Source organism: Camellia sinensis, chromosome 10, assembly GCF_055761805.1.
Source record: "Camellia sinensis isolate YWXY chromosome 10, ASM5576180v1, whole genome shotgun sequence".
NCBI lineage: Eukaryota > Viridiplantae > Streptophyta > Magnoliopsida > Ericales > Theaceae > Camellia > Camellia sinensis.
This window is the reverse complement of record NC_138970.1, coordinates 17,552,785-17,576,026: the sequence shown is the minus strand read 5'-3', so window position 1 is coordinate 17,576,026 and position 23,242 is coordinate 17,552,785. Positions and strand designations below refer to the sequence as shown.

General features: G+C 35.8%; 2 protein-coding genes across 7 annotated transcripts; one reads left to right on the top strand and one right to left on the bottom strand.

The window, feature by feature from the left end:
* Window positions 1-941: 941 nt before the first annotated feature.
* On the top strand, window positions 942-8,892 carry LOC114257183 (histidine-tRNA ligase). Of its 6 annotated transcripts, XM_082890916.1 has the most exons (9): window positions 1,262-1,431; window positions 1,795-1,903; window positions 2,403-2,586; window positions 4,187-4,292; window positions 5,588-5,770; window positions 6,563-7,054; window positions 7,632-7,715; window positions 7,790-7,882; window positions 8,582-8,892. In XM_082890916.1, the coding sequence occupies exons 3-8, from the start codon at window positions 2,539-2,541 to the stop codon at window positions 7,852-7,854; spliced, it is 978 nt and encodes a 325-aa protein (XP_082747042.1). In that variant the 5' UTR covers window positions 1,262-1,431; window positions 1,795-1,903; window positions 2,403-2,538; the 3' UTR covers window positions 7,855-7,882; window positions 8,582-8,892. The 6 variants fall into 6 exon arrangements, with proteins under 6 accessions (XP_082747041.1, XP_082747043.1, XP_082747042.1 ...); XM_082890915.1 differs by lacking the exon at window positions 1,795-1,903 and having other exon boundaries at window positions 942-1,431; XM_082890919.1 differs by lacking the exon at window positions 1,795-1,903 and having other exon boundaries at window positions 1,265-1,431; window positions 4,187-4,400.
* A 479-nt stretch (window positions 8,893-9,371) lies between these two features.
* On the bottom strand, window positions 9,372-16,639 carry LOC114257182 (binding protein). Its single transcript, XM_028196955.2, has 17 exons — window positions 16,368-16,639; window positions 15,938-16,269; window positions 15,184-15,344; window positions 13,897-15,085; window positions 13,548-13,739; window positions 12,635-13,297; window positions 12,341-12,517; window positions 12,025-12,092; window positions 11,721-11,943; window positions 11,494-11,593; window positions 11,280-11,395; window positions 11,139-11,196; window positions 10,797-10,948; window positions 10,502-10,700; window positions 10,218-10,394; window positions 10,083-10,130; window positions 9,372-9,662 (listed from the first exon to the last, which is right to left on the bottom strand). Exons 1-17 carry the CDS (start codon window positions 16,498-16,500, stop codon window positions 9,643-9,645), a joined length of 4,008 nt encoding a protein of 1,335 aa, XP_028052756.2. The 5' UTR covers window positions 16,501-16,639; the 3' UTR covers window positions 9,372-9,642.
* Window positions 16,640-23,242: the final 6,603 nt, after the last annotated feature.

Below are 23,242 nucleotides of genomic sequence, written 5' to 3'. Positions count from 1 at the left end.
AGTGCACTTTTTAATTTACCTCAAACACTTACTTAATTTGGGCAGACAAAATCTATATAGGACTAGACAAGAGATGCGAGTACAGAGCGGAGCGAAAATAAATGACCATCTCTATCTACAATGATACGTTATTACACGAATATCACCTAAAATCATCCCTCACCAACAGGCCCCGCCCTGGCCATAGGCCCACAAAGCCATGGCTTAGGGCCCCTCAAAATTGGTCCAAAATAAGGGTCCCCTCCTATTATAAGTTAGTATAATATGCTAAGTGTGTTTTAAGTCCAAAAAAATTTTTAAAAATGCCTAAACTAACTTTTTAATTTTTTTGACCCATTAAAAGGCCAACAGTTTAAGGCCCAACCCAATAATCTGAAAGGCCCATTTTTCTAATTCCTAACCCTATCATCTCTTAATCCAACCTTCCTTACATTTGTTTGATAGCACACACCAGCAAGAACGAAGCACACACCAGCAGCCCCGACGAAGCAGCAACAAGAAAAAAAAAAAAAAAAAAAAATTTATTCAATTAATTAAATATTTATCTTGTCTTTTGCACAATTAATTACTATTACAATATTGGTATTTACATTATCAAGAAAAATTTATTTAAGTTTAATAGTTCACATCACATAATTTAAAAGTTTTGTGTTTTGTTAAGTGGTGGTACTCTTGTTTTGAATTTTGATTTTAAAAAATATTTTGATCTCAGCACAACAAGCAGAGGTAAATATTTTTTTTTCCTATTCAATGAATTAAATATTTATCTTATCTTTTGCACAATTAATTACTATTATAATATTAGTATTTACATCATTCAATAAAAAAAAAATGTGAAAGGCCCAGAAATTCAATAGTTAATTATCAACTTTAAACCCCAAAAATCTCAGGACCGAACCTACTCACCAGTTATAAATACTATACCTCTTGCTATTACCGAAGATTCCACATAAACTCTCACTAATCACTAAACACCATCTTATCTTTTCTTATTATTCTATAATTTAACACAAAATCATAAACTTTACCCGTCTACTAATCACAACACTACCAGGCATGCCCTAAAACTATAAAAACAACTTGTAGAATTGGATGCCATATCCACTTCCCCATCAACTAGTTTTTCCCCATCATCATCCGATCTAGTAGAGGACCCCATCCTCCCTCCTCAACCCCACACGTGTCATGATCGGACTCTCCTCCATGAAGTTTCGTCACCTCTTAGAAAGGCACTCCAAAAAAGCAAACAAAAATTAATTTTGTTACCCCAAAAGCCATTGCACATCCACTACTACACATATAAAAACAGAAAAAAAAGAATACAGAAACCACTTCCTCACCACCACCGTCTCTCTCTCTCTCTCTCTCTCTCTCTCTCTCTATAGAGAGTTGCAAAATCGAAATTCTGCGATTACTTCGAATCAAAACCAGGTAAAAATCTATGCGTACAATAATACACTTCCAACACTTTCTCTCACTTTTCACGCCTTGTTCTTCAATTTCTCTGACGTGTATGTGTTTTATACGCAGTGGAATTTGTATATGATCTGTTGTGTGTTCTAGGGTTTTGTTTTTTGTGTCTTGTTCTGATCATGGCTTTTGATTCATGTGATCTTGGTAAAGTTTTTAATTTTATTGATTATTGGTTGTGTTGTTTGATGCTTGATTATGAAATTTTGAGTTTCACTCTGTGTTGTGATTGTCCAATCCTAAAAACTCTTTTAGAAACAACTCTTGTTTTTTTGTTTTTTGTTAAAGAAACCCTAATTGGTTTTGTGGGTTTGGTTTACCTAGCGGTGGAAGAAGAAAGACAAACCCTTCAAGCTTAAGATTTGAAGAAAGAAGGTCAATCTTGATTATGAATGAAAGATTACAAAAAACTGACTCTCCTTCCTCGTTATTGGTACATAGTACATATATATACCTTATCAAGAAAAAATAAAGGTTGAACATAAACTAGATTAACCATATTGTATTCACTATTATATTTGCTAAATTTTTGTGTTAATAATAGCATAACGGTGAAGATGAAGCTAGATGCAGTGTATAGCCATATTCACTATTATATATTTTCATGTGCCTTCAGGGTTCTTAAGGCCTCCCTTATTTTGTTTTTTAATACAATATTTGTTTTTGCCAAAAAAGAAAAAATAAAGGTTTTACTTATCATGGCCTTCTTCTTGTTAAGGTGTTAGTTGTTGGTTCCTCACGACGCTACCTCATTTTTTCTTAAATATAATTATTATATAATGCTATGAGCCTAGTCAATCTTCAAGCATTTATTGATAATGATCGTCATATTATTTCATTTTAGATTTTTTTGCCTCTCTCACACCCCCTATTCTTCAAACATGTTGAAGTGGCTAATTGGATGTTCTTTTTTCTGTGATATTTGAAATCAGGTGATACATATTACTTATGATAATTTTCATCAGCAAAAGCTGAAGGAAATAACCCATATGCGACTTACTGTAGCATGAAAAGCGAATTGGCATAAATTTTGTTTGCAACTATCTCTTTGATTTAATTCTTGGGAAAATGTCTAGTGGAGAGGTCAGAAAGGTCTCACGGGAAGACATACAACTGGTAAGCTGTTGAGTTCTGAAAATCATGATTGTCTTACTGCTTGTACATTTAATACATGTTGGTAACAAAGTAAGCTTATAGGTCCTTTTGACACAACAGGTTAAGAGGGTAAGTGGTCAACTCTCTCTCATTCTTGATTCCATACAAATGAAAAGATGTAAAAAATAACCTAGTACATCTTTTTCCTTTTAGAAAAATGGAAAAGGAAACAACGTCATAGTAAACAATTAGAGCAAACGCAAATGCATCTTCTTCTCTGAGAAATTGATTGAAACATAATTAACATGTTTTAGTATCTGGAGTGTCTTTGAGAGACCAGCATTTATTTGTCTCTGTAGATTCAGGTGGCACCTTCACCAAGCCTGCTGTACACTTGGGGCTGAAGCTTCTATAGAATTAGCCTTGCAATGGCACATTACTTTGGCCATAAATGTACATAGTTGTTCCTGACAACCTTGCTTTTGACAAATGTTGTTACTTAAAAGTTTTAACTGTCAAGGAAACCTGGTACAAGATCATAAAATGAAAAAAAAAAAAAAAAATTTGTACCATAGGTAAAATAAACTATTTCTGATAACTTAGACTAAATTTTGACTTGCTATAACAAACCAGATATTAAATCGTAAACTGGAATGAAAACTAATCTTGTTATTGGCTGACAGTGACACTTTCAGTTTGACCTTATTTCAAAAAAATTGGACCATCTTACACTTTCTTGGATTGTAACCGCGATGTTTTGGGCATGTGTCGAACCTTATATTCTGATGCACTGAGTTAAGAAAGTGCTACAGAAAGTATTTAATTCATCCGTGCTTAACAATCCAATAAATAGGGACCAGAAGGTTCCATTCATTGGAAAACTTTAATTTGTGCTGTTATGATAGGTCAATTTGGTGACAATTGGAAATTATTGATGATCACCATGAGGAGTAAATAGTTAGCACAGTGTTGTTATCCTAGTGATTTACATTTTGAAACGCACATTCCAATTTTGTTTCAAAACGGTGAATTTAGCAATGCAAAGCAATTCTAAAAGTTTTTCCTACGTATTATGAGGAAGAAAATCTAATATAATGAGCCAACATTTAGAGAAAGTCAAGCTTTGGCTGGACAAAATGTGAAAATGTGATCTATAAGTCTTCCAAAGGGTGGCAATGGTGAAAGCGACTTGACCATGGATGTGCAAGGCTTTTTGTAAGAGGTGTAAGAGTAGTATTGCAAGCTGAGAAGCACAGACATAGGAGAAAGAATCAAACCATTATAATTAATTTAGTGGATGTTAAATACTATTTACGAGTTATTACTTATAAGGAATTTTATTTCATAATTTTTCAAATATCTTTTATATTATTTGGTTAGAATTTAGAAATAAGGGTCTTAGGATCTAGAAACTTGGCTTGTTAACTCAACCATTCAGCTTCATCCATCTTGTTGGCGTGTAGTGAGGTTTCATGTTTTAATTGATTGTGACAAAAATTTAGTTCTTGCCACATTAAATTGTAGGTTTTATTTTTGGTCAAAAAGGAAGTTTTAATATCTCATTTGTAGAATATCTAAGTAATAATCTGTGATCTTTGTCTTTGTCTATGTCTAATTTCAGGTGCAAAATCTTATAGAGCGATGCCTACAACTTTACATGAGCCAAAAAGAAGTCGTGGATACTCTCTTGGTTCAGGCAAAAATAGAACCTGATTTTACTGAACTTGGTAATCTTTTTGTATCAGTTTTCTTCTCATCTATGAAGCGTGGGTATTCTGAAAACATTGTCGTATAAGTACTGGGTTGCATGCGTACCGGATACACCAAAATATTTGGTAAATACGTTGGGTACATCATGGATACGGATCGGGTACAATACAAGTACATCATGGGTACTTTTGTGGATATGTCTGGGACAAAAAATGCAACTCAATAAAAATTATAAGGGTATTAGAATAATTATATTGTCCCTATTTTTTAAAAACTAAAAAAATATACAGTATTTTATATTTATTAAAAATATAAAAAATACGAAGGGCTTTATTTTTTCTCAACATTAAACTGTAGTTTTGTACACTACATGATTTATTTTTGTCAGTTGATTTTCTAATTGTTAACTACTTCATATTATAAAAATATATTTTTATGCACGTACCCGACCATAACTGCTTTTTACTTTTTTTAGGGTTTTCCATATCGGTGTACTTGTACCCACGCCCATGCTTCCTAGCTTCTTATATATCCTCCCATTGTGATTTAACCTATGAGTCATAAATGATGGGTAATTTATATTGAGTTATTTGCTTTTTTTCTGTTCAGTGATAGTTAGTATTCATGATTTAGTTTTTTGTTTTTTCTCTCTCTTTTCCTTTTCTAACTTTGGGGTTTTCCGTAGGGCATAGATTGCTTGTCACTTTCAACTAGCTATAGCCTAGAAATGATCAAACTTAGGTATTGGTTGTGTAGCTTATCTTTTGGTGGATGGATGGACACTTGATATTCAAAGTATGGGAATGGATGGCAATCTCGAGCCCTATACTAATCATTTATGAGTTATGTAGACTCTTTGGATACTTTGTTCTAAAGTGTATCAAAGGATTTTTATCCGATTTTTGTTTGTATAAAAAAAAAATTCTTGTGTCTTGGAGAAAATTATGAGTTAGATTAGTGGAAGTATATGGGTGGCATCCCCCTATGATGCCTTTCTGATAATTGTACTGACAAAAAAAAGGCGTGTATTCCATGTGAAATTCCATATTTGTCTTTCTTCTTTTTTCCATGCTTGTCATCATCATGATTTCTTGTATTTTGACGACAATTTTATTGCTTTGGATGTGTCATCTGCCAACTTATTGACATGGTCATTATGATATTGACAAGTTATTATGGACTTCATCTTTATTAATGATATGGATAAGTGTAATTTTGATACAGAAAACCAATTTACAATGATTTCAACTTTTCTTCCAGTATGTTTGTGCTTAGTCCTCTTCAAGAATATAACATGTTTCTTGTCCTCCAGTTTGGCAAAAGCTTGAAGACGAAAATCGGGACTTTTTCAAGGCATATTATTTAAGATTGATGGTGAAGGACCAAATAATGCAATTCAACAGGTTACTTCAGAAACAAATTGAGCTGATGGATCAGATGTGCCCACCTGGAGTTGCTTCCATACCTATGTCTAATGGATCTCATGTCCCACCATGTAAGAAATAGTTTTTTCTTCTGTGTTTTTGTTGTACCTGACCTATGTGGATGTCCTTTGCATTAGGTAGATAATTTTGGATTTGGTTTTACTTATTTCAAGGGTTGGTTTTCATGACCAAAATTCTATATTTGTGGTGTATAGAGGAAACTATTTGTTCATTTTGCAACCTTTTATTTCAAATTAAAAAATGCTTTTTTGCATCATGCCACCTGGTTGCCAATTGTTAATACATCCAATTCTGATTGTTATTTGGTTATTCCTTTTAAAACTTATTTGATTGGATCATATTGCTGTCAAAGAATGCCTGCACTGAATGACGTTAAGATACCCACACAGACGCGGGCCGCGCACACAAAAAAAAATGTTTGAGTAACATCTTTTTGTAAATTTCTGACAGTATTTCTTCTCCCATACCTTTGACATGTATATCTTGAATGAGAAATTGAATTTGTTGATATATCATGCATGATCAAAGGCTATCTGTTTGATGTTTGAGTCAAATTGGCATTAATCCTCCCTTAGGAGCATCTACTGTTGTGACTTTATATTTTTTGCTATAAAAAAAAGGTGTTGCAAGTACACACAATCACACCACTATTTATATTATCTTCAATTTTACATTAGTCAGAGCTTGCCAGCCCACTAAACATTGCAACATTGAAGTATTTCTTGAAATACAAGAGTGGTTTTGTTATTGTATATGCTGTATTACACAAATATCTACTTTACGAAAGTTGTAATTGGAAGTTCTAACTTTTGGCTGTCTTATATGGCGACAACCTCTGGCAGTGCACCAGAACTCAGCATACTATGCTCCAGAACATGCCGGACCTCCTCTGAAGGTGGAGAACATGCACCAACCTATCAATTCAAGTTTCCCCAACTCTTTTCCCAATGGTGGGTCATCATCACTAGACCCATGCATGCAAAATGCTGTTGATATGTCTGCTCATGCCAGAAGGATTGATGTTTCACCAAACATTTTTTTGGCTCAGAGCTCAACTGCGGGAATGATACAAGGAATGAATGGGGTGATGATCAAATCAGAAGCTGGTTATGCAGGCAATTCCTCATACATGTTTGGTAATGAAGGCAATGTCCTTGAATCACGGCCTGCAATTGGGGACACATCTGTTTCATCTTTCAGTAGTGTGGCATCGAATTCACATCCCCTGAATGAAACACTCCTGGATGCCGACAGTTCGTCATTTGGATTTTTAGGGCAGATTCCTAGAAACTTCAGTCTTTCAGATTTGACAGCTGACTTTTCTAATAGTGCTGGTTTGTTCTCTCTCTCTCTCTCTCTCTCTCTCGTGTGTGTGTGTGTGTGTGTGTGCATATGGTCGTGTGTCTGTCATATTTTCATAGTTTAATGAGAGCTTCTTCAGGCCAAGGATGTGCATCGGATTGGGTAAATGGAGTGCTTGTGTGTGTGTGTACATGGTTGTGTGTGTCATATTTTTCATAATTTAATGAGAGCTAGCTTGTTCAGGCCAAGGATGTGCAATCGAGTTGGGTAAATGGAGGATTTGACTCATGTTATTCTTCACTATTATACAAATTTATATGCTTTTCTCATTTCATTTCTTCCTTCTTATCGTGCTTTTATTTTTGTCTATTTTTTGCCCAAAGATAGAAGAATCCCTAATCCTTTGTTTGAACCAATTTTCTTGATTTGAACTCAATCCTTTTACTAACTTGGATTTCTTAAGGCAAACTTGATACCATTCAACCAACAGGTTGTCGGTTTCATATGACTTGGACTCAAATGAACTTATGAACCTCAGGATTTGCTTAGTATTAATTGTCCACTTTTTTTTATATTTTTATATTTTTAGTTTTTTATTTTTTTATCCAGATATATTGGAGACCTACTCCAGATCACCCTTCCTAGCAGCAGAAACAGACAACTTCTTGGATCCACATGGCAGGGGAGAACAAGGTGAGAGTTTTATCATTTTGTCATTGTCTCTAATCACAAAGAGGGTTACTGATATTTGTGTCCTGGCCTGTCAGGGGACAATAAGAGGTTGGACACGATATCAGAAGGCTTGAGTTATGAAGATTTTGGCAGTGATTGATTGAATTACCCAATGTTTTTTTGATCTGGTAACTAATTAACTGTTGATTTGTGTTTGAATGGATTTGAAATCACCGTTCACTATCTAAATATGGTTACCACCTTAAGATATAAATGTGTTGCGCAATATGAACATATTTTGCATTGCCAACAATGTCCTGTCTTGAATTGTATGATTTGTAGGAGGAAAAAATCTCTGTTAGTGTGGCATTTCATTGGATTTCTTTTCAGGCTTAAGGAATCATTTTTAAAAATAGTCAAGGAAAAAATGTACCTACAAAATCTTGTACTTTTTGAAGGATATGTTTTATGGAAAAACTTGTCTGTGTTAGAAAGTTGATATGGGTCTCACAACTTTATGCTTATTGAAACCCCAAGGGTAGTGGCCGAGCGGTAAAGCTTGGAGGATAAAATCCACAGGTCTCGAGTTCGAGCCACCCCTTAGGGGCCACTGGAGGTTGGCCCGGTCGGTAACTCCAGGGCCCCGAGATTAGTCGGGTCTACAATCGGAGCCCGGAAACCCGGTTATCAAAAAAAAAAAAAAAACTTTATGCTTATTGAACATGAAACAAATTATGGAAAAGTTGATTTTTTTTTTTTTTTTTTTTCCCTGTATTTTACTTTATTTTCTTGACAACTATAACTGGCTCCAAGTAATGTTTTAATATCTGCCTGACATCATTTTTTTTTTTGTTGTTTGTTTTTTTTGTATGCTTTCCTTGCTGCAGGTCTGTTAAGATAGGAGCTCTGTAAATAGCGTCAGAATTTTGAACTTATTGAAGGTACTGAGTGTGCTTAGGTAGTAATTTGACAAATGGTGGGTGACAATTAGTATGTTCCCAGGGAAATGAGCTAGAAAAAAAATCGCACAAAATATGTTTCTTTTAGACCCTTGTGGTTATGAACTTACTCCTAAGTTAGGCTTGTCATACAAACATAGACAATAATACCTCGTTAGTATGCTTGTGAGTATTTTCATAATGATATATTTTGTTGAACAAGAGGTTGTATTATTGATCAATATTGAAATTTGGAAAAACACTTTTGCTTCTTGTGGATGATTTTGAACATTCAAACGCCATTCTACATCATATGATATTCAAAGGAAATTACAAGTTGTGTGTACTGTTTTGAGTTGCGTTTAAAATTGAGGATATAGAATGTACTAGAAAAATATTTACTTTTGCCAAGAATAATAGCACTTGGTTTATTTCTTATGTTTATACCTCAAATCAAGGTCTCTTATATGTTGTATGAACCCCGTACGCAAAATTCTCTCTTTGTAAAAAAACAAAAACAAAAACTTGTTTGCTATCAAATTTATTTTAAAAATTTATCAAATTTTACTTTTTTAAAGTGAAAACGACTTAAGAAAACAAGTTCTTGTTTTTAAAAAATACAAAATTACCAAAAAAGACCTGAGAAATTCATAGCCATAAACAATAAAACATGGTATTTTTTTTTTTTTCTTCAAGAAATCAAAACGTGGTACTTAATAGATACATACCAAGTTGGTAATGAGACAAAAATGAACCGGGTACATGATGTACACGTTCCAAAATACAAAATTCCCCAATGTCTGTTTGGACCATGGTGAAGTGTCACTGTACATATATTTTGCACTTCATATCAAAAGAGAAAAAAAAGAAGAGAAAAAATTAACTTGGAAGAAAAAGGGAACAATCTAGAAGAAAATAAGGCAATTAAGAGAAATCAGCTATTTTTTTTAAAACAAACAGCTGACACACAATTCAACTACATGCTAGACAAGAAACAAAGCCAGAATCAATTATTTGACCTGTCTTCTACCTGCATGACAAAGAAAAATTGGCTTCAGCTCTTCAAATGAGTAATTCTGAAATGATAACAAGACAAAAAATGCAATTAGTTTGAATTCAATGTGAGTTTGCGATACGGTTTCCTCCGTCTACAATCCCTATTCTTGAGGATAAACCCCTACTTAGGTGAAATTCCTCTTAAAGCAAAAATTATATCATTTATGTGTACGTTAATTTTCATATAAACATCTACATACGAGTTTTAACTTTTCATAGAAACTGCTTTCCGAGTTGTCAAATCATCATAGATCATCTTGTGTATACCAAACAAATATTCAATATGCCACAAATGTTAGTTCCAATAACTAAACAAATACATATAATGGGAGATGAGAGAAAGTCACTTTTGCTTTGATCTGATATTTTTTTCTAGATGTGGTAGAATTATCACCTCTTTGAACTTTCATGCTGGATTTCTTGGCTTTTGATTTGGAGGTGCCTAAAGAATAAAATATTATTAAAGAATTTGAATTTTCAAAGTAACAAACAAGTACACTAATATAAGTATAGTTAGAGCATTATCTACCTCTTAGATGAATGGCAGTCATAGGCGATTGAACTTCATTTTCACATGGTTCCAACTCTGTCACCTCACTGGAAGCCTGAGAATGTTCATCCAACTCAACTTTGGACTTTGATACATTGTGTGAGGACTGATCCATCCCTTCCACAGATGGATCGCTGACATTGGCATCTGTTTCATCTTCAAGAAGAAAAGAAACGAAAAGAAAAGAAAAGAAAAAATAAAATTCAAAAGAAAAACATACTCAAATGAAGAAATTGATTCTGGCATGGATTTTGTGCACCTACCTTCAACAATATCAGACTCTGCGCTTTCCTCTCCATTTTTAGCCACTACAAAATTTTCCAAGCTGCTGAGTTTTTGTTGATGAGTTTGGGCATTTTGGGCAGTAAGTTCTTGTTCCTTCTTCTCAATGTGAAACTTAACAAGCTTCTCCTCAAACTCCTCAATACATGATTTCATTTCTGGTTTGGCAAACTTCTTCGCCTGATTTAAATGAGGTGGAAGAGCAAACGTATTGTCAAAACATTCAATTTATAATTCAAATTGATAAAACCTCCCACAAGTAACATAATTCAATACCTTGTTGACGATATTCCTGAAGTTATCCATCACAGAATCTTCAGATAGGACATGTTCATATGTTTTGAATAACTCCATCAGCTTCTTCACGCCCTTTTCAGTGAATGTCAGCTGAGAGAGGCAATAGGATATATATTCCCATTGCCTAGTATCTGAACCCCCCAAAAAAAAAATAGTGATCAAGAACTACTTTTAACCAGTAGCATTTTTAGAAACAAAAAACAGCTAGAAATTTAACTAACTTCCTTTAGTCTAACAACCAATCAATAGGCATCAAATTAAAGGGCATCAGTTTTTTTACGAGAAAAAAGAAGAAAATTAAAACATTGTAAACATGCATACTTGTGACCCCACTAAATCTGTTGCAAAGCTTCTCAACGAGAGACTCCATTTGTTTGTCCTGAAAAGAATTTAGAAGAAATTATGTGGAATTGTGATCAAAAACAAAAAAATTGTCACTAAAACTGAGTCAAAACCCCATACCTTCTTGATGGAACCAATTAAAAACTGCATGATGTTGCAGAAAGACTCTCTCTTCAAGTTCTCATTGGATAATTTTCCAAGAATATCCGGAAGTAAATTATATATTGGATTGTTTCCTATGCATACAACAACATTTTAAAATTCATTTCATGTGCACAAATACAAATACAAATCACATGTTAGTCTTCAGCACAGAATTAGCAAGAGAACACACCTTTCTTAGACAACTCGTGAAAGAAAAGTTTGGCTAGATTTGAAATCCTTTCCTCTTCATCTTCTAAGCACATAGCCATTTCATTTATATAGCCTTTCACCTATTAAACAATGTTAAGAATATTGTTTATGTAACCTTTCACATGTTAAGCAATGTTAAGAATAAAGACCCCAAATGATCAACACAAAAAGCTAAAGAATGAGCAGTGATAAGCGAGCCTCCCAAACCTTCATCATGTCATTTAAAATGAGATGTGAAAGAACCAATACAGCATTCTTTCTAACAGAAACTGAAGCATCCCTTAGCCGAGCATATACATTCTCTGTCCATGGTTCTAATAGATTAGGAAGACGAACTACCAGATCTCCAAGAGCAATAGTGCAATTGGAACGAACAATTTCTGATGGTGCATTCTCCACAACAGTGAAGAGAAGCTGGAGATTTGCATCACTGGAAACCAATTGAAATTAGATGTCATTTTCTGTTACACAAACACAAAGAGATGGAGGGAGGGAGGGAGAGAAATCTTACCAAAAATCTGCATCAATAATCATAAATCGACATAAAGCAAGCATTGCCGATGCTTGTAGTTCAGGATACTAAAAAAAAACAGCGATCAAATTAGTTTATTAAACAAATTTTGGACAAAAAACAATTATAGTAATCAGTTGGCCCAAAAAAAAGTATGTAGGCACTTCAAAAACAAAAAGGATTTGCTTAAAAAGAAATTAAAACAAATGTTTTTGTAATATTTATGCCAACATTTGATGACAATTGAAATCAGTATATCATGTACTACTTTAGGCATGTAATCAACATAGAGAAGAGAAAAACTTAAACCAATCACCTTCTGCATTAAACTAAAATTTCTACAAAGTTTTGACAGAAAAGGTGCACAATGTCCAATCAAGTTCTTCTGAGTAGAACCACCAGAAACAATTTCTTTCTCTGCTCTATCTGACAGAGTATCAAGCATTGCATCTTCAGAGGCAGCAAGACCTAACTCTGCATTGATGCCGTTGTCCTTCAAAAACCCGAAGGAAGAACTATTAATCACAAGAAAGAACAAAGGACCAAGGAAACAGAAAACAAATAACAGTACTCTGTTTATATTAATAAAGTAATGCTGAATATATCTCACCTTCGAGTTATCAACATTGGTTGTGACATCATTATGACCATTCTGTCTGTCAGCTTCCAATTTTTCTTTCTTTGCTCTCTCTTTTTGGATCTTCCGCATACAAGATTCAATATATACCAATTGGTTCATGGCAACTTGACTCACAACAAATAAATGTCTACTAAGTTTTGTAACTTGAACTGAGGTAAGGAAATTGGTGTTACCACCGTCAATTTCATTTCCCAACTCATCTCCTCCAGAACAATTAAATACAGAACTGAGAGATTTCTTCACCAGATCAGCAGCTAAGGTTTCAGGAGTTGGATGAATTGCAAATATTGCAGCTATTGCTTTATCAGCAGCAGCATACCATATGTTCTCTGGAAGCCAGAAGCCAGTGACTAAACTTTCTAAAATACCAAACACCCGGCTGCCATTACTTGACAACAATTTTTTTTTGTCCTCTTCGGACAACCTCTGAAGAGCAAGGCAAGCTGTTCTAGCAAGCAACGGTTCCACTTTTGCCCAACGACCAAACCCAATATCAATGATGTCCTGTAAGTGCGAACCAAGAACCCCAGTAGATGATTTTGCTGCCATGCACAAAACAGACAAAGCACCCCGGCTTTGCTCTGCCGTGGTTCCACTAACATTAAAGCAAAAGAAATCCCATAATGCTGATATCTGCAAAAACAAAAATATGAAAAAGGATTTTTACTCAAACTGTCAAATATTTGGTTCAACTCAGGTCAGTTGCAACCCTAGCTCTATCTTGGCAAGAGCTAGACTTCTTAAGCTCCAAGCATGCATGAATTGTATACAAAAATGTAGTTCTTTGACCACCCATGAATATGATCCAAAATAGCTCGACCAAAAGATTTCAACTAACTTATGATTTGTACGAGATTATTGAAAGACGAGGAGCAGAGCATACCGTGCTTGCAGTTATATCACCTTTGGATACCAAGGCACCAACTATGAACTCCAGAGCTGCAAGATCACCAATGTTTGAATCTATAGCAAGATATAAAAGGTTTTTAGCAGTTTCTACTGGAATCTTCCTTATATATATTGTGATGAATGCATTCTCCACAGCTTCATAAATGGATTTGTCCTGTGAAAATACCTGTATGCAGCCAGCAAATATGCACAATTCACTATTTACATGAAACATCTACTGAAAGGTATGAGCAAAAAACCTGATAGAAATCCAATATCATTCTCAAGCTGGAAATTTGGATTGTGCCTGAACTCCCAACAAATAATCAAAAGTAAAGTCTTACCAGTGGCAACATCTTGCGGAGGCAGGCTTCTGAGCCATCAATTTGGAACTGCTTGCACCTCATTAATAATAGAATTGTGTTTTCCACATCAGTTGCAGAAGATGAAGCCATCAGTTGAACAAGGGTTGGCATTGTGGCAGATACACATTTGGAAAACCTCAAGCCTGCCTCTAGTGACGCAACCAAGGCCCTGGTTTGCTCCAAATTCCCCAGATCTGGCACAGAACTATCCTTCTGATTAATCCCATCTTCTATATCAGGCAAACAGCTATCAGTTAGACTATCTTGCTGCTCCTTGGACACAACTTCTGCATCTACATTATCAACTTCACCATCTCCATTGCAAGTATCGTTATCTGATGATATGCCATCCAAAACAGTCTCTGAAGCGGCATTTGGTTCTAGCTCATTTAACTTCTTCCTGTACTGCTCCAAGGTTGCTTCAAAAGAAGCTATTCGAATTTGTGGACCAAAAGGGTTATGCTGCAACATCATTATAAGTAAATTTAATGCTGACTTTCTAACAATTGCGCTCTTGTCCTCCAACCTTCCAGCTGCTACTGCTGCAACCTCGTTCCACAAACCAATTGGTATGGAATGTTCTTCACATAGTTCACCCCAAACTTGAAGAACCCGACTCCTGGTGTAGGCTGAAACATCTCGGCACCTTTCCACCAAAATCTCCAACATTGCTTGCTTAGTTCGAAGGCGAATGGATTTGGAACTCACTTCACCCTCAACATCCTTAAATGCCTTAGAAACCAACTTCCCCAGAACCCCAACAAGGGCATTCCTGATCTTATAAGATTCACCAGCAAAGTGTGGGACCAAAACACCAATATTAGTTGAAATCAACTTTGGCAGCCTGTCAGCAAGCTCCACAAGAAAACGACCAATATTTTCAGCCCCAACTGTGTCCTTCACATAGTTTTTCGGGTTAATCCTTCCAATCTCTCTGATAAGGGAGGTGGCCAGGCTTCCATCAGCATACTTTTTCTCAGCCCCAGCAGCAGCATCGGCAAAGTGGGTGATCACAAAGTCATATTTGTGAATGAGGTGCAAAATTGAAGCACATGATTGTGCCATGTAGTGGTATTTGGTGGCACAAGTCCCAATTATACGACATAAAGCAGTTTTTGTTTCTGAATCTTTTAACAGAGTCCCATTCTCAAAAAGTGAGAATGCATTTCTACAATAACCCAATGAGCACAGAGAAATTAAAATGTTACTAAAAGGAAACATACAAAAACAGATAATCCAGGCTTAATGGAACTAAATTCAACTCACTTCACAATGAAAGACAAATAATTTTCATCTGGGTCTGATGATCCAAAGAGCATGGATAGGTTGATCTCTAATGAATTAGCAATCAAGTTTAGTATCCGACCCCTCTGGGGTTCCCAGTTCCATGAATTTACAAGCTGTTTCTTCCGACTACTTGCCGCCACCTAAAATCATAAACAAATCATCTATGTTCATTTAAAAGTTCAGCAACAGTAGCATCAATAACACACCTCATCTATATACACATGTATATAATACGAATGAACTCGCACACATAATTCATGAAGAACTCAACATTAGGCATCTCCACCCTTACCCAAATCTTGACTCAAACTTAAATTTGAATAAAAAGCCACTAAAATCCCCTTCAATCCTTTACTCAAACCTACACCAAATTTAATTTTACTCAAATTTTGACTCAAATCAAGGGATACCCATTTCATTTACTCAAATTTCTATTCCAATCAAAACTTGACACATAGGTACATACTTCTACCCAAATTTTCTAAATTCTGCTCTACTGTAACTCCTAGAATCCACTCAAAACTTGACACTTGGCAATTTCTACTCAATTTTGAGTTTATTCGTTGGTGTGCTTCATATCAAATGAACCCTTTTACTCAAACATCTACTCAATTTGACCAAAAGCATAAGGATTGGAGAGTTAAATTGATACAAAAACCTTCAACTAATTGCAACAGCAGTAGCATATATATATATATATATATATCGAGAGAGAGAGAGAGAGAGCGAGTACCTTGGAACTGTTGTTGGAACTAATTTTAGACTCCTCAACAAGGACAATATGGAAGAGAAAAAAAGTGTAGATTTTGAAGGCGTTTCGATGCGAAGCGACCCGATCAAGTACAGGAACCTCATCATCATCATCCTCGGGAGCTTGAGACGACCGCGAAAGCAAGTTAACATTTGGGAGCAGAACACTGAAATTGGACCGAAGACTCTCAACCAGATTGAACTTACAAGCCGGAGTGAGGCTCGCAAAACCCTTAACCAGAGAGTAAACCCGTTCGAAAATGTCTTGCTCTTCGATGCAGAAGAGCTCCTTGTCTGAGAGATCGAACGACACACCTGTTTGGATAGAAAGAAGAGAAGAGAGAGAGAGAGAGGGAGAGAGTATTAGGGGGGTTTTGAGAAAACTGGGGAAATTGGGGAGTGGAAAAGCTGACCTTTCACGAATTCTTCGAGTTCTGAGGGGCGGAGGGAGGAGATGGTGGGAGGGTTCTGGGCCGAGAGGCGACCATCGTCGTAGTCGTCTTCGAGAGCGTGGAGATTTGGGGGAAAGACGAACTGTGAAGCCATGTGAGAGAGAGAGAAGGATTTTTAGAGAGAGAAAGGAACAGATTTATGTGATTTGCAGAGAGAGAAATATGCAGAGATGGGGGTTTTCTTTGTTATGAAATCAGGAGAGAGAGAGAGAGAGAGAGAGAGAATTCGAAATGAAGTGAAGGTGATAAAGAAGCGGGAACGTTTGTCGTTCAATTTTAACGGGTCGGGTTGTTCTGTATCGAAAATGGATCTATTGTCAGGTCGGTCCAAGGCAATGCAACAATGATTGGGACTGAGGGTTGCTGCTGTGAGGTCTTGTAAGGATAGTTTTTGACAAAGTTTTGATAATTTGAAAAGATTCGTTGAGTATATTATTTAAAAAAAATAAAATTAGTCGGACAATTGTAACTATTAAGTTTTAATTGTTTTAAAAAAATTATTAAAATCATATTAATCATTTATTTTTTAAAAAACAAATATGCTCTTATTATAAGGTTACAAATATTCAATTTACTTGATTTTTTTGCATGAATGATCTATTCAACAAACTTTAAATATAAACGGTTCGAATTATCGAAAAATACTCGGGACACGCTTCCATTGGGCCTCACAACAGGCATAGTAGGAATCCCAACTCCCAATGATTGAGACTCTCAATTTTTGAGATTTTCATGACTTTCAAATTGATCTAAATCACTCGTGTGTGAGAGATAGGATATATATATATATATATATATATATGATTTAGATCATTTTGGAGAGTATAGAGTTTCTAAATTTGATGGGCTGGTTTGGTGTGTTATCCATCTATCCCCTATCATATCGGGACAAATCAAGAAGGTGTTTGGTTATTTTTGTAACTTTGAAAGCATAAAAATCACTAATTGCTCCGTTGATTTCTATTTTCAGAATTTTTTTTTTAAATTTTTTTATTATTATTTTTAAAATTTTTTGTTTTCATTGAATTTTTTAAATATTTTAAGCATTTTTTTTTAATTTTTAGACACACTTAACATAAATACACTTACAAAATATAATATTTGTGAAAAAAAATCTTTAAAAATTTTACTAAATTCCAAAAATACAAAATAAATACGAAAACTTAGTACATTTTTCCTATTTTTATGTATTTATTAATTTTTTAAATTTTTGTTACAAATATTTTACTATTTAGATACATTTAAGTAAGGTACATTAAAAAAAAATTTTAAAAAAATTGTTTATGTACGAGCACAAAATAATCTTCTTCTATAATCCTGTAACACCCGCATCCTTTAATCCTTTGAAGAGTGTGTTTAATATCCTTATTTTTATCTTGGAAGTTTTTGAGTTGTTGTCTATTGGTTTTGAATGAGTACAATCCGATTTAAACTTGTTAGGTTTGTTCGTTCGCGTTTGTTCTTGTCAAAAGTTTCTTAGAAACCTAGAAATTTTACCTTGGGGTCGACACTAGCCTTACTAAGGGTCGACCCTTGCATGTCGTAGTGTTCCTGGAGGTGTTGCTGGAAAATAAGGTAGACACCAGCCTCCCTAAGGGTCGACCCTTACCTGTTGGTGAAGTTCTTTGAGGTGTTGCTGGAAAATAGGGTAGACACCAGTCTGGAGAGGGTCGATCCTCTTATGTTGCAAAATTTTTGTGTTAGTTGCTAGAAAATAGGGTCGACCCTCTCCTGTCTAAGGGTCAACCCCCTTTCTTGTTGCCAGATTGTCTTTCTACCGAAAGGGTCGACCCCATTGCCCAAATGGTCGACCCTTGAGTGTTTTTTTCATATTTTTGGGCTGGTTTGGGCCCTACTTTTTGGGAGTTTTGACTTGTTCCTTTCATTTGACTTTTGCTACTATAAATAGGCTCCAAAACATATTTTATTTCACTTTTTCTTCCATTTCCTCTCTCTCAAAACCGTGAGTTCTCTTCTCTCTCTCTAAACTCAAGTTTTTGGCACTATGATCCCTAGATCTACTCACCTAGAGTGATCTTTTCACCATGGTCCTTTGAGAAAAAGTGTAGATCTCGTCAAGGGCATCCTTTTGGTCCGAAAAGTTCGTGGTTTTGTCACCATTGATGTTTAGGTCATCATCTCTTGGCTTCAAGAGGTAGGGATCTCTAGTTCTCTTTCAATACCCTAATTTATGGATAGATTTGTGGTATGTTCTTTATATAAACACAAAAGTTTATATTTTTATGCATATTGTGATGAATCACGAGATTGGGGGTTAGGGCTTGAAGAGAGTTGGGTTTATTTGTTGGGTTATGATCTTGGGTCATAAGTTTCGGTGTAAAAGTAATAGAAGGGTTGGAATAAAATGTGTTTTTGTGAAAAGCTTTAACTTCTCTTAAAAACCTTAGTTTGGCTCATGAAGGTGGTTAATGGTTTTGCTTCAATTAATAGTATAATCATGAAATTGAGGTGCTAAATTACACATGCACAAGTTTAATTGAAATTTTAAAGAATTTGAGAAATGTATGTAAAAGTTGCGAATGAACTCATAATGTTGATGTCTTAAATTATGTTATAATGTGAACCAAACTTGGGGGAAAGGAAATTACTAACGGTATGGATGATATGAACTTTGTGTTGAAATGGTTGTGTTGAATCTTGTTGTGTGTTATGTGAATGGTATTGGGTTATGTTGTCTTGAGTTGGTTGAGTTGTGTTGTGCGGAATTGAGTTGTGTTGGGTTGAGTTGAGTTGTGTTGGGTTGGGTTGTGTTGTGGATGGTACCCGCGCGGGGAGTTAAAAAAATAGTTTTCAGTGCCCACGACCGTCCGTATCATAGTCGGTAAATGTGGGGGATTGTTTTAAAAAAATTGAAAAATGGTTTTTCGGTGCTCACGATCGTCCGTATAATAGTCGGTAAATGTGGATGTGGTTTGAATTCAAGGTACCCAATTGCCCTACCTAGGCTTATCACTAGACGAATGTGGGAAAAGTGTTTTTGAGTGTCCACACAATCCTGCCATATTGTAAGTGGCGAAAGTGGAAAAATGATTTTTGGGTGTCCACACAGTCCTGCCGTATTGTAGCCGGCAAAAGTGGAAAAACGGATAGTTTTCGAAAATATTTTGGGTGCCCACGTCCTACCGTATAATAACCGGCAAATGTGGGGGATGGTTTAAAAAGTTGAAAATGGTTTTCGAAAAAGACATGGTTTTTGAGAAAATGATTTTTGGGAGTTCACTTCCCGTTGTATAAGAGGCGGCAAAAGATAGAATGTGCTATGAATTAGGTGCCCGCTATCTCACGGTATCAAGTCGGCAAAAGGTGGAATGTGTTGTGACGTGTGTTGACGCCGATGATGATATATGTGACTTGTGATGAACTTGTGAAATTACCATTTGATGTGTAAATTGGTATGGAATGGAAATGCTTATGGGAATTATTTGAAAAAAATGGATAATAAAACGGTAATTGAATGAGGGGTTAGTGATAAAGAACTCATCGGATTGTTTGCATCTATAAGAAAAAATTAAGAGTTTTGTTTCATGATTAATTGAGAAATTGAATTAAAGGGCTTATTATCCTTGTGATATGTTGAATTATGATTGATAACACACGTGTGAATATGATGTAGTTGTGATATGTTGAATTATAATTGATAATGCAAGTGTGGATGTGATGTAATTGTTAGATAAGTAGGAGTTGAGTGTATGATAACAATTATTGACTATAAAAGAGATTTGGATTTTTACATTGAGGAGTTGCAGCAAATATGAATAGATTGATGAGAATAGCATGCATGTGGATGTTTGGAGTGTTAAGGGAACTTGAACTTGAGGTTATGGCGTTATAATAAATGTAACTAGAAAAATGGGAGAATGGGAACAAAATGAGGAATGTTAAGATGAAAATTAAATGAGGAATATTATGGAATGGATTAATAAAATTAAAATGATGTTATTCCTTAAATATATTTGTTTTCAAAAAGGATTTTATGTTTTTTTGATAAAAATGGATAGTTTTGATGGTTGAAGGTTTTCCTTACGATGTTTCAAATAAACTTTGAGAAAAAGGTACTCTATGTATGATATTTTGAAATTACAAAACATTACTTTACTATATAGTATCACCCTGCATGCATGATCATTTCTATCTATAGGATGGTTATTGTTTTAGAACTATGAGATTTCCTACTGGGCAATTGTGCTCACCCCTTGTTGTTTCATTTTTTTTACAGGAAAAGAATTCAGATTGATTGGTTAAAGGATTAGGAAGTTCATGTATATCTAGTATGTACTCTCATTATATTTTGATGTTTGTAATTATTTAATTGTAACTCCGTAGCGGGAGCATAGGAGTGTATTATTATTATTGTTGTACTCATCATGAGGGAGAGAACATGTACTATTATGTTTCTATTACTCAAGGGTAATAGATATTTTTAATTAAAAAAAAAATGGACCTGAATTTCAGGCTCTTGGTAATATTTTCAAGTAATTAAAATTTGGGGCGTGACAAATCCTGTTGATCAAGTTTGCACTCCTCTAAACGTCATCGCTTTGTCACCTGAAAACACAAACGTGAGCTAACCGGCAAGTGTGTGCCGGAAAACCTCTTTGATGCCTAAGTCAGCGAATAGACAATAGACACAAAAGCTCTGTGTATTCTAGGATGAGAATTGTGATACATGTACATAGGTTCTGTCATGAGCTTTTATAAATTCCGCCTGGCACCATCCTAGTAGGATTCCAACTCTACTTAGTAGAGTCCTGTTAGGAATCACACTCGTAGTGAAGAATGTCTATCCTGATAACACTCTACTTACCACCAACCAAGTAAGATACTTTTTTCCTTTGTCTAGGCTAGTTTAGCCAAGCTAGCTTATTTCGGTTATGCTCTTAACTAAGCAATGATGTAGAGGGCATTGACCAAGCTACACCTAACTCGGCCTCCTTCCTATAAAACACCTCGGCCAGCCGTCAAGCCTAGTTTCAGTTAGCTCGTCAACCCTTCAGCCCAATACGATACTTAGACAAAATGGGACCGAGCCACTCGAAATCCATACCCCGGCTTTTAGCTCGACCTAGAACAGGATCGTAGCTCGGTCTACTATTTATTTATAAATTACCTTCTTAATTGCCCCTTAATTCCATCTACAAAGCATGTTTGGGATTACGAATTTCTGGCCGAGCTGATGATTCCAACCAGCCGAGATAAAATAAATAACACAACCGTGGTTAAGTTATTCAATCCCACTGAGCTACGTTAGCTCAGTTCGTAGCACCGTGCCTCCCCCAGCCAGTCGTTTCACGTACCTGGCATCATGTCCTATCCATGACACATGGCACCCATCCATTGCGTCTCTATCCTGCGACAACCGTCACATACTTACCAAAAAATATTTGAAAAGTCCCGCCATTTTCGTGCCTCCACAAAACCCATTACTCAAATCAAATCCTCACTGTTCACCTTCTTCCCCCCTCTCACTTCTGAAGCCTGTTCTTGTGCCTCCTGCGCTCCAATTCCTATCTCTTCAGTTGCTGCCTTATTGGCTTTTGTTCTCACACTTAAACTCATAAGTTTGTTCAATACATTTTCCTGATGTTCCTTTGTGTCCATTTCTGTACTTGCATCTTTAGTATTTAACCTCCATATACGTGCGTTAAAAACGCTTGAACAAACACTTATGAACTTAAAAACCTTACTTCCAAACATAAAGGCTCACCAACTAGTTTTCAAAAAATATGCTTTGATCCAAAATCGCCTTGAGATCGAAGTAGATACGTGTTTGTGAATCCAAAGTCATTTTGAGACCGAACTAGGTACTTGCTTGTGACTTCTAGGTTTATTTCTGACCAAGTCATGAACCTCGGTCCTGCATTACGACCGAACTGAAAACTGACCGTAACCCAGATGTAGCCGAGCTAGGTTTATTTTGCTTCTGCCTGTTTCTTTTAGCCCGGTCCAATTATCTGGGTATAACACTTTATTGTCACTTTACAGACCGAACTAGGTTGGCCAGGCACACCTTTGCACCTTGCCCCTAGACGGTTTTGCTTAACCGAGCCAACCAAAGCCTCAGATAAGCCGAGCTAGGCCACTGTGAACAATTTGGACAACTAATAAGTTATCATGGGTAAATACCAGTTTCTTGTGGACTCTCCTGGGGCCATAGCTGAATTTCGAAGGGACTACCAAATTCCTGACGACGTTCACCTCTTCCTAGCCGAACTAGAAACAACACCCTAGGTCAAACCGGGCTTCGTCCCGTTTACCGTGATATCAATCGTTGAAGCTGGCCTTTGGTTTCCCATTCAGCCTCTAATATGCGAATTCCTTAGGCAAACAAGACTCCACCCTACCCAACTCTCCACAAATACATATAGGATAATAAATGGCATCGCCGAGCTAAACTGCAGGCTCAGCCTCAACTTCGGATTAGCCGAGCTATTCTACTAACATTCGCTCGGCCAAAATGATGACGGTTGAGTGTATTATTTAAGGGTGTGAAGAGGCTGAAAGAAAATTATAAAAAACACACCAGATAAGGACGTGAATGACAACGACTTCTTCTGGGTTTCTGGCAATTTTGAGGACCATAAAGCCCAGATACCGGGCTACAATATTAACTAGAATAAAGGGACAGTCGGTATGAATACTTCAATTTAGTTTTCTATTTTTGCTCTGTTGTTTATAATTTTTCACCGTGCTAACCGTTGCCTTTCTCTTTGTGTAGACTTGAACCAGCTAAAATCACAATGCCAATACGCTAATCAAGATGCTCTTCATGCCGCGCTCTGATACCATAATCGAGGTTGGGCCGAGCTGTTAAACTT

Coding starts and splice junctions, on each gene's coding strand:
- LOC114257182 (XM_028196955.2), bottom strand. CDS start 16,500: ATGGCTTCACAGTTCGTCTTTCCCCCAAATCTCCACGCTCTCGAAGAC. Junction 11,594..11,720: donor TTTTAAATGACATGATGAAG/GTTTGGGAGGCT, acceptor ATTGTTTAATAG/GTGAAAGGCTATATAAATGA. Junction 10,131..10,217: donor GACTGCCATTCATCTAAGAG/GTAGATAATGCT, acceptor TTTATTCTTTAG/GCACCTCCAAATCAAAAGCC.
- LOC114257183 (XM_082890915.1), top strand. CDS start 2,539: ATGTCTAGTGGAGAGGTCAGAAAGGTCTCACGGGAAGACATACAACTG. Junction 2,587..4,186: donor CACGGGAAGACATACAACTG/GTAAGCTGTTGA, acceptor GTCTAATTTCAG/GTGCAAAATCTTATAGAGCG. Junction 4,293..5,587: donor ACCTGATTTTACTGAACTTG/GTAATCTTTTTG, acceptor CTTGTCCTCCAG/TTTGGCAAAAGCTTGAAGAC.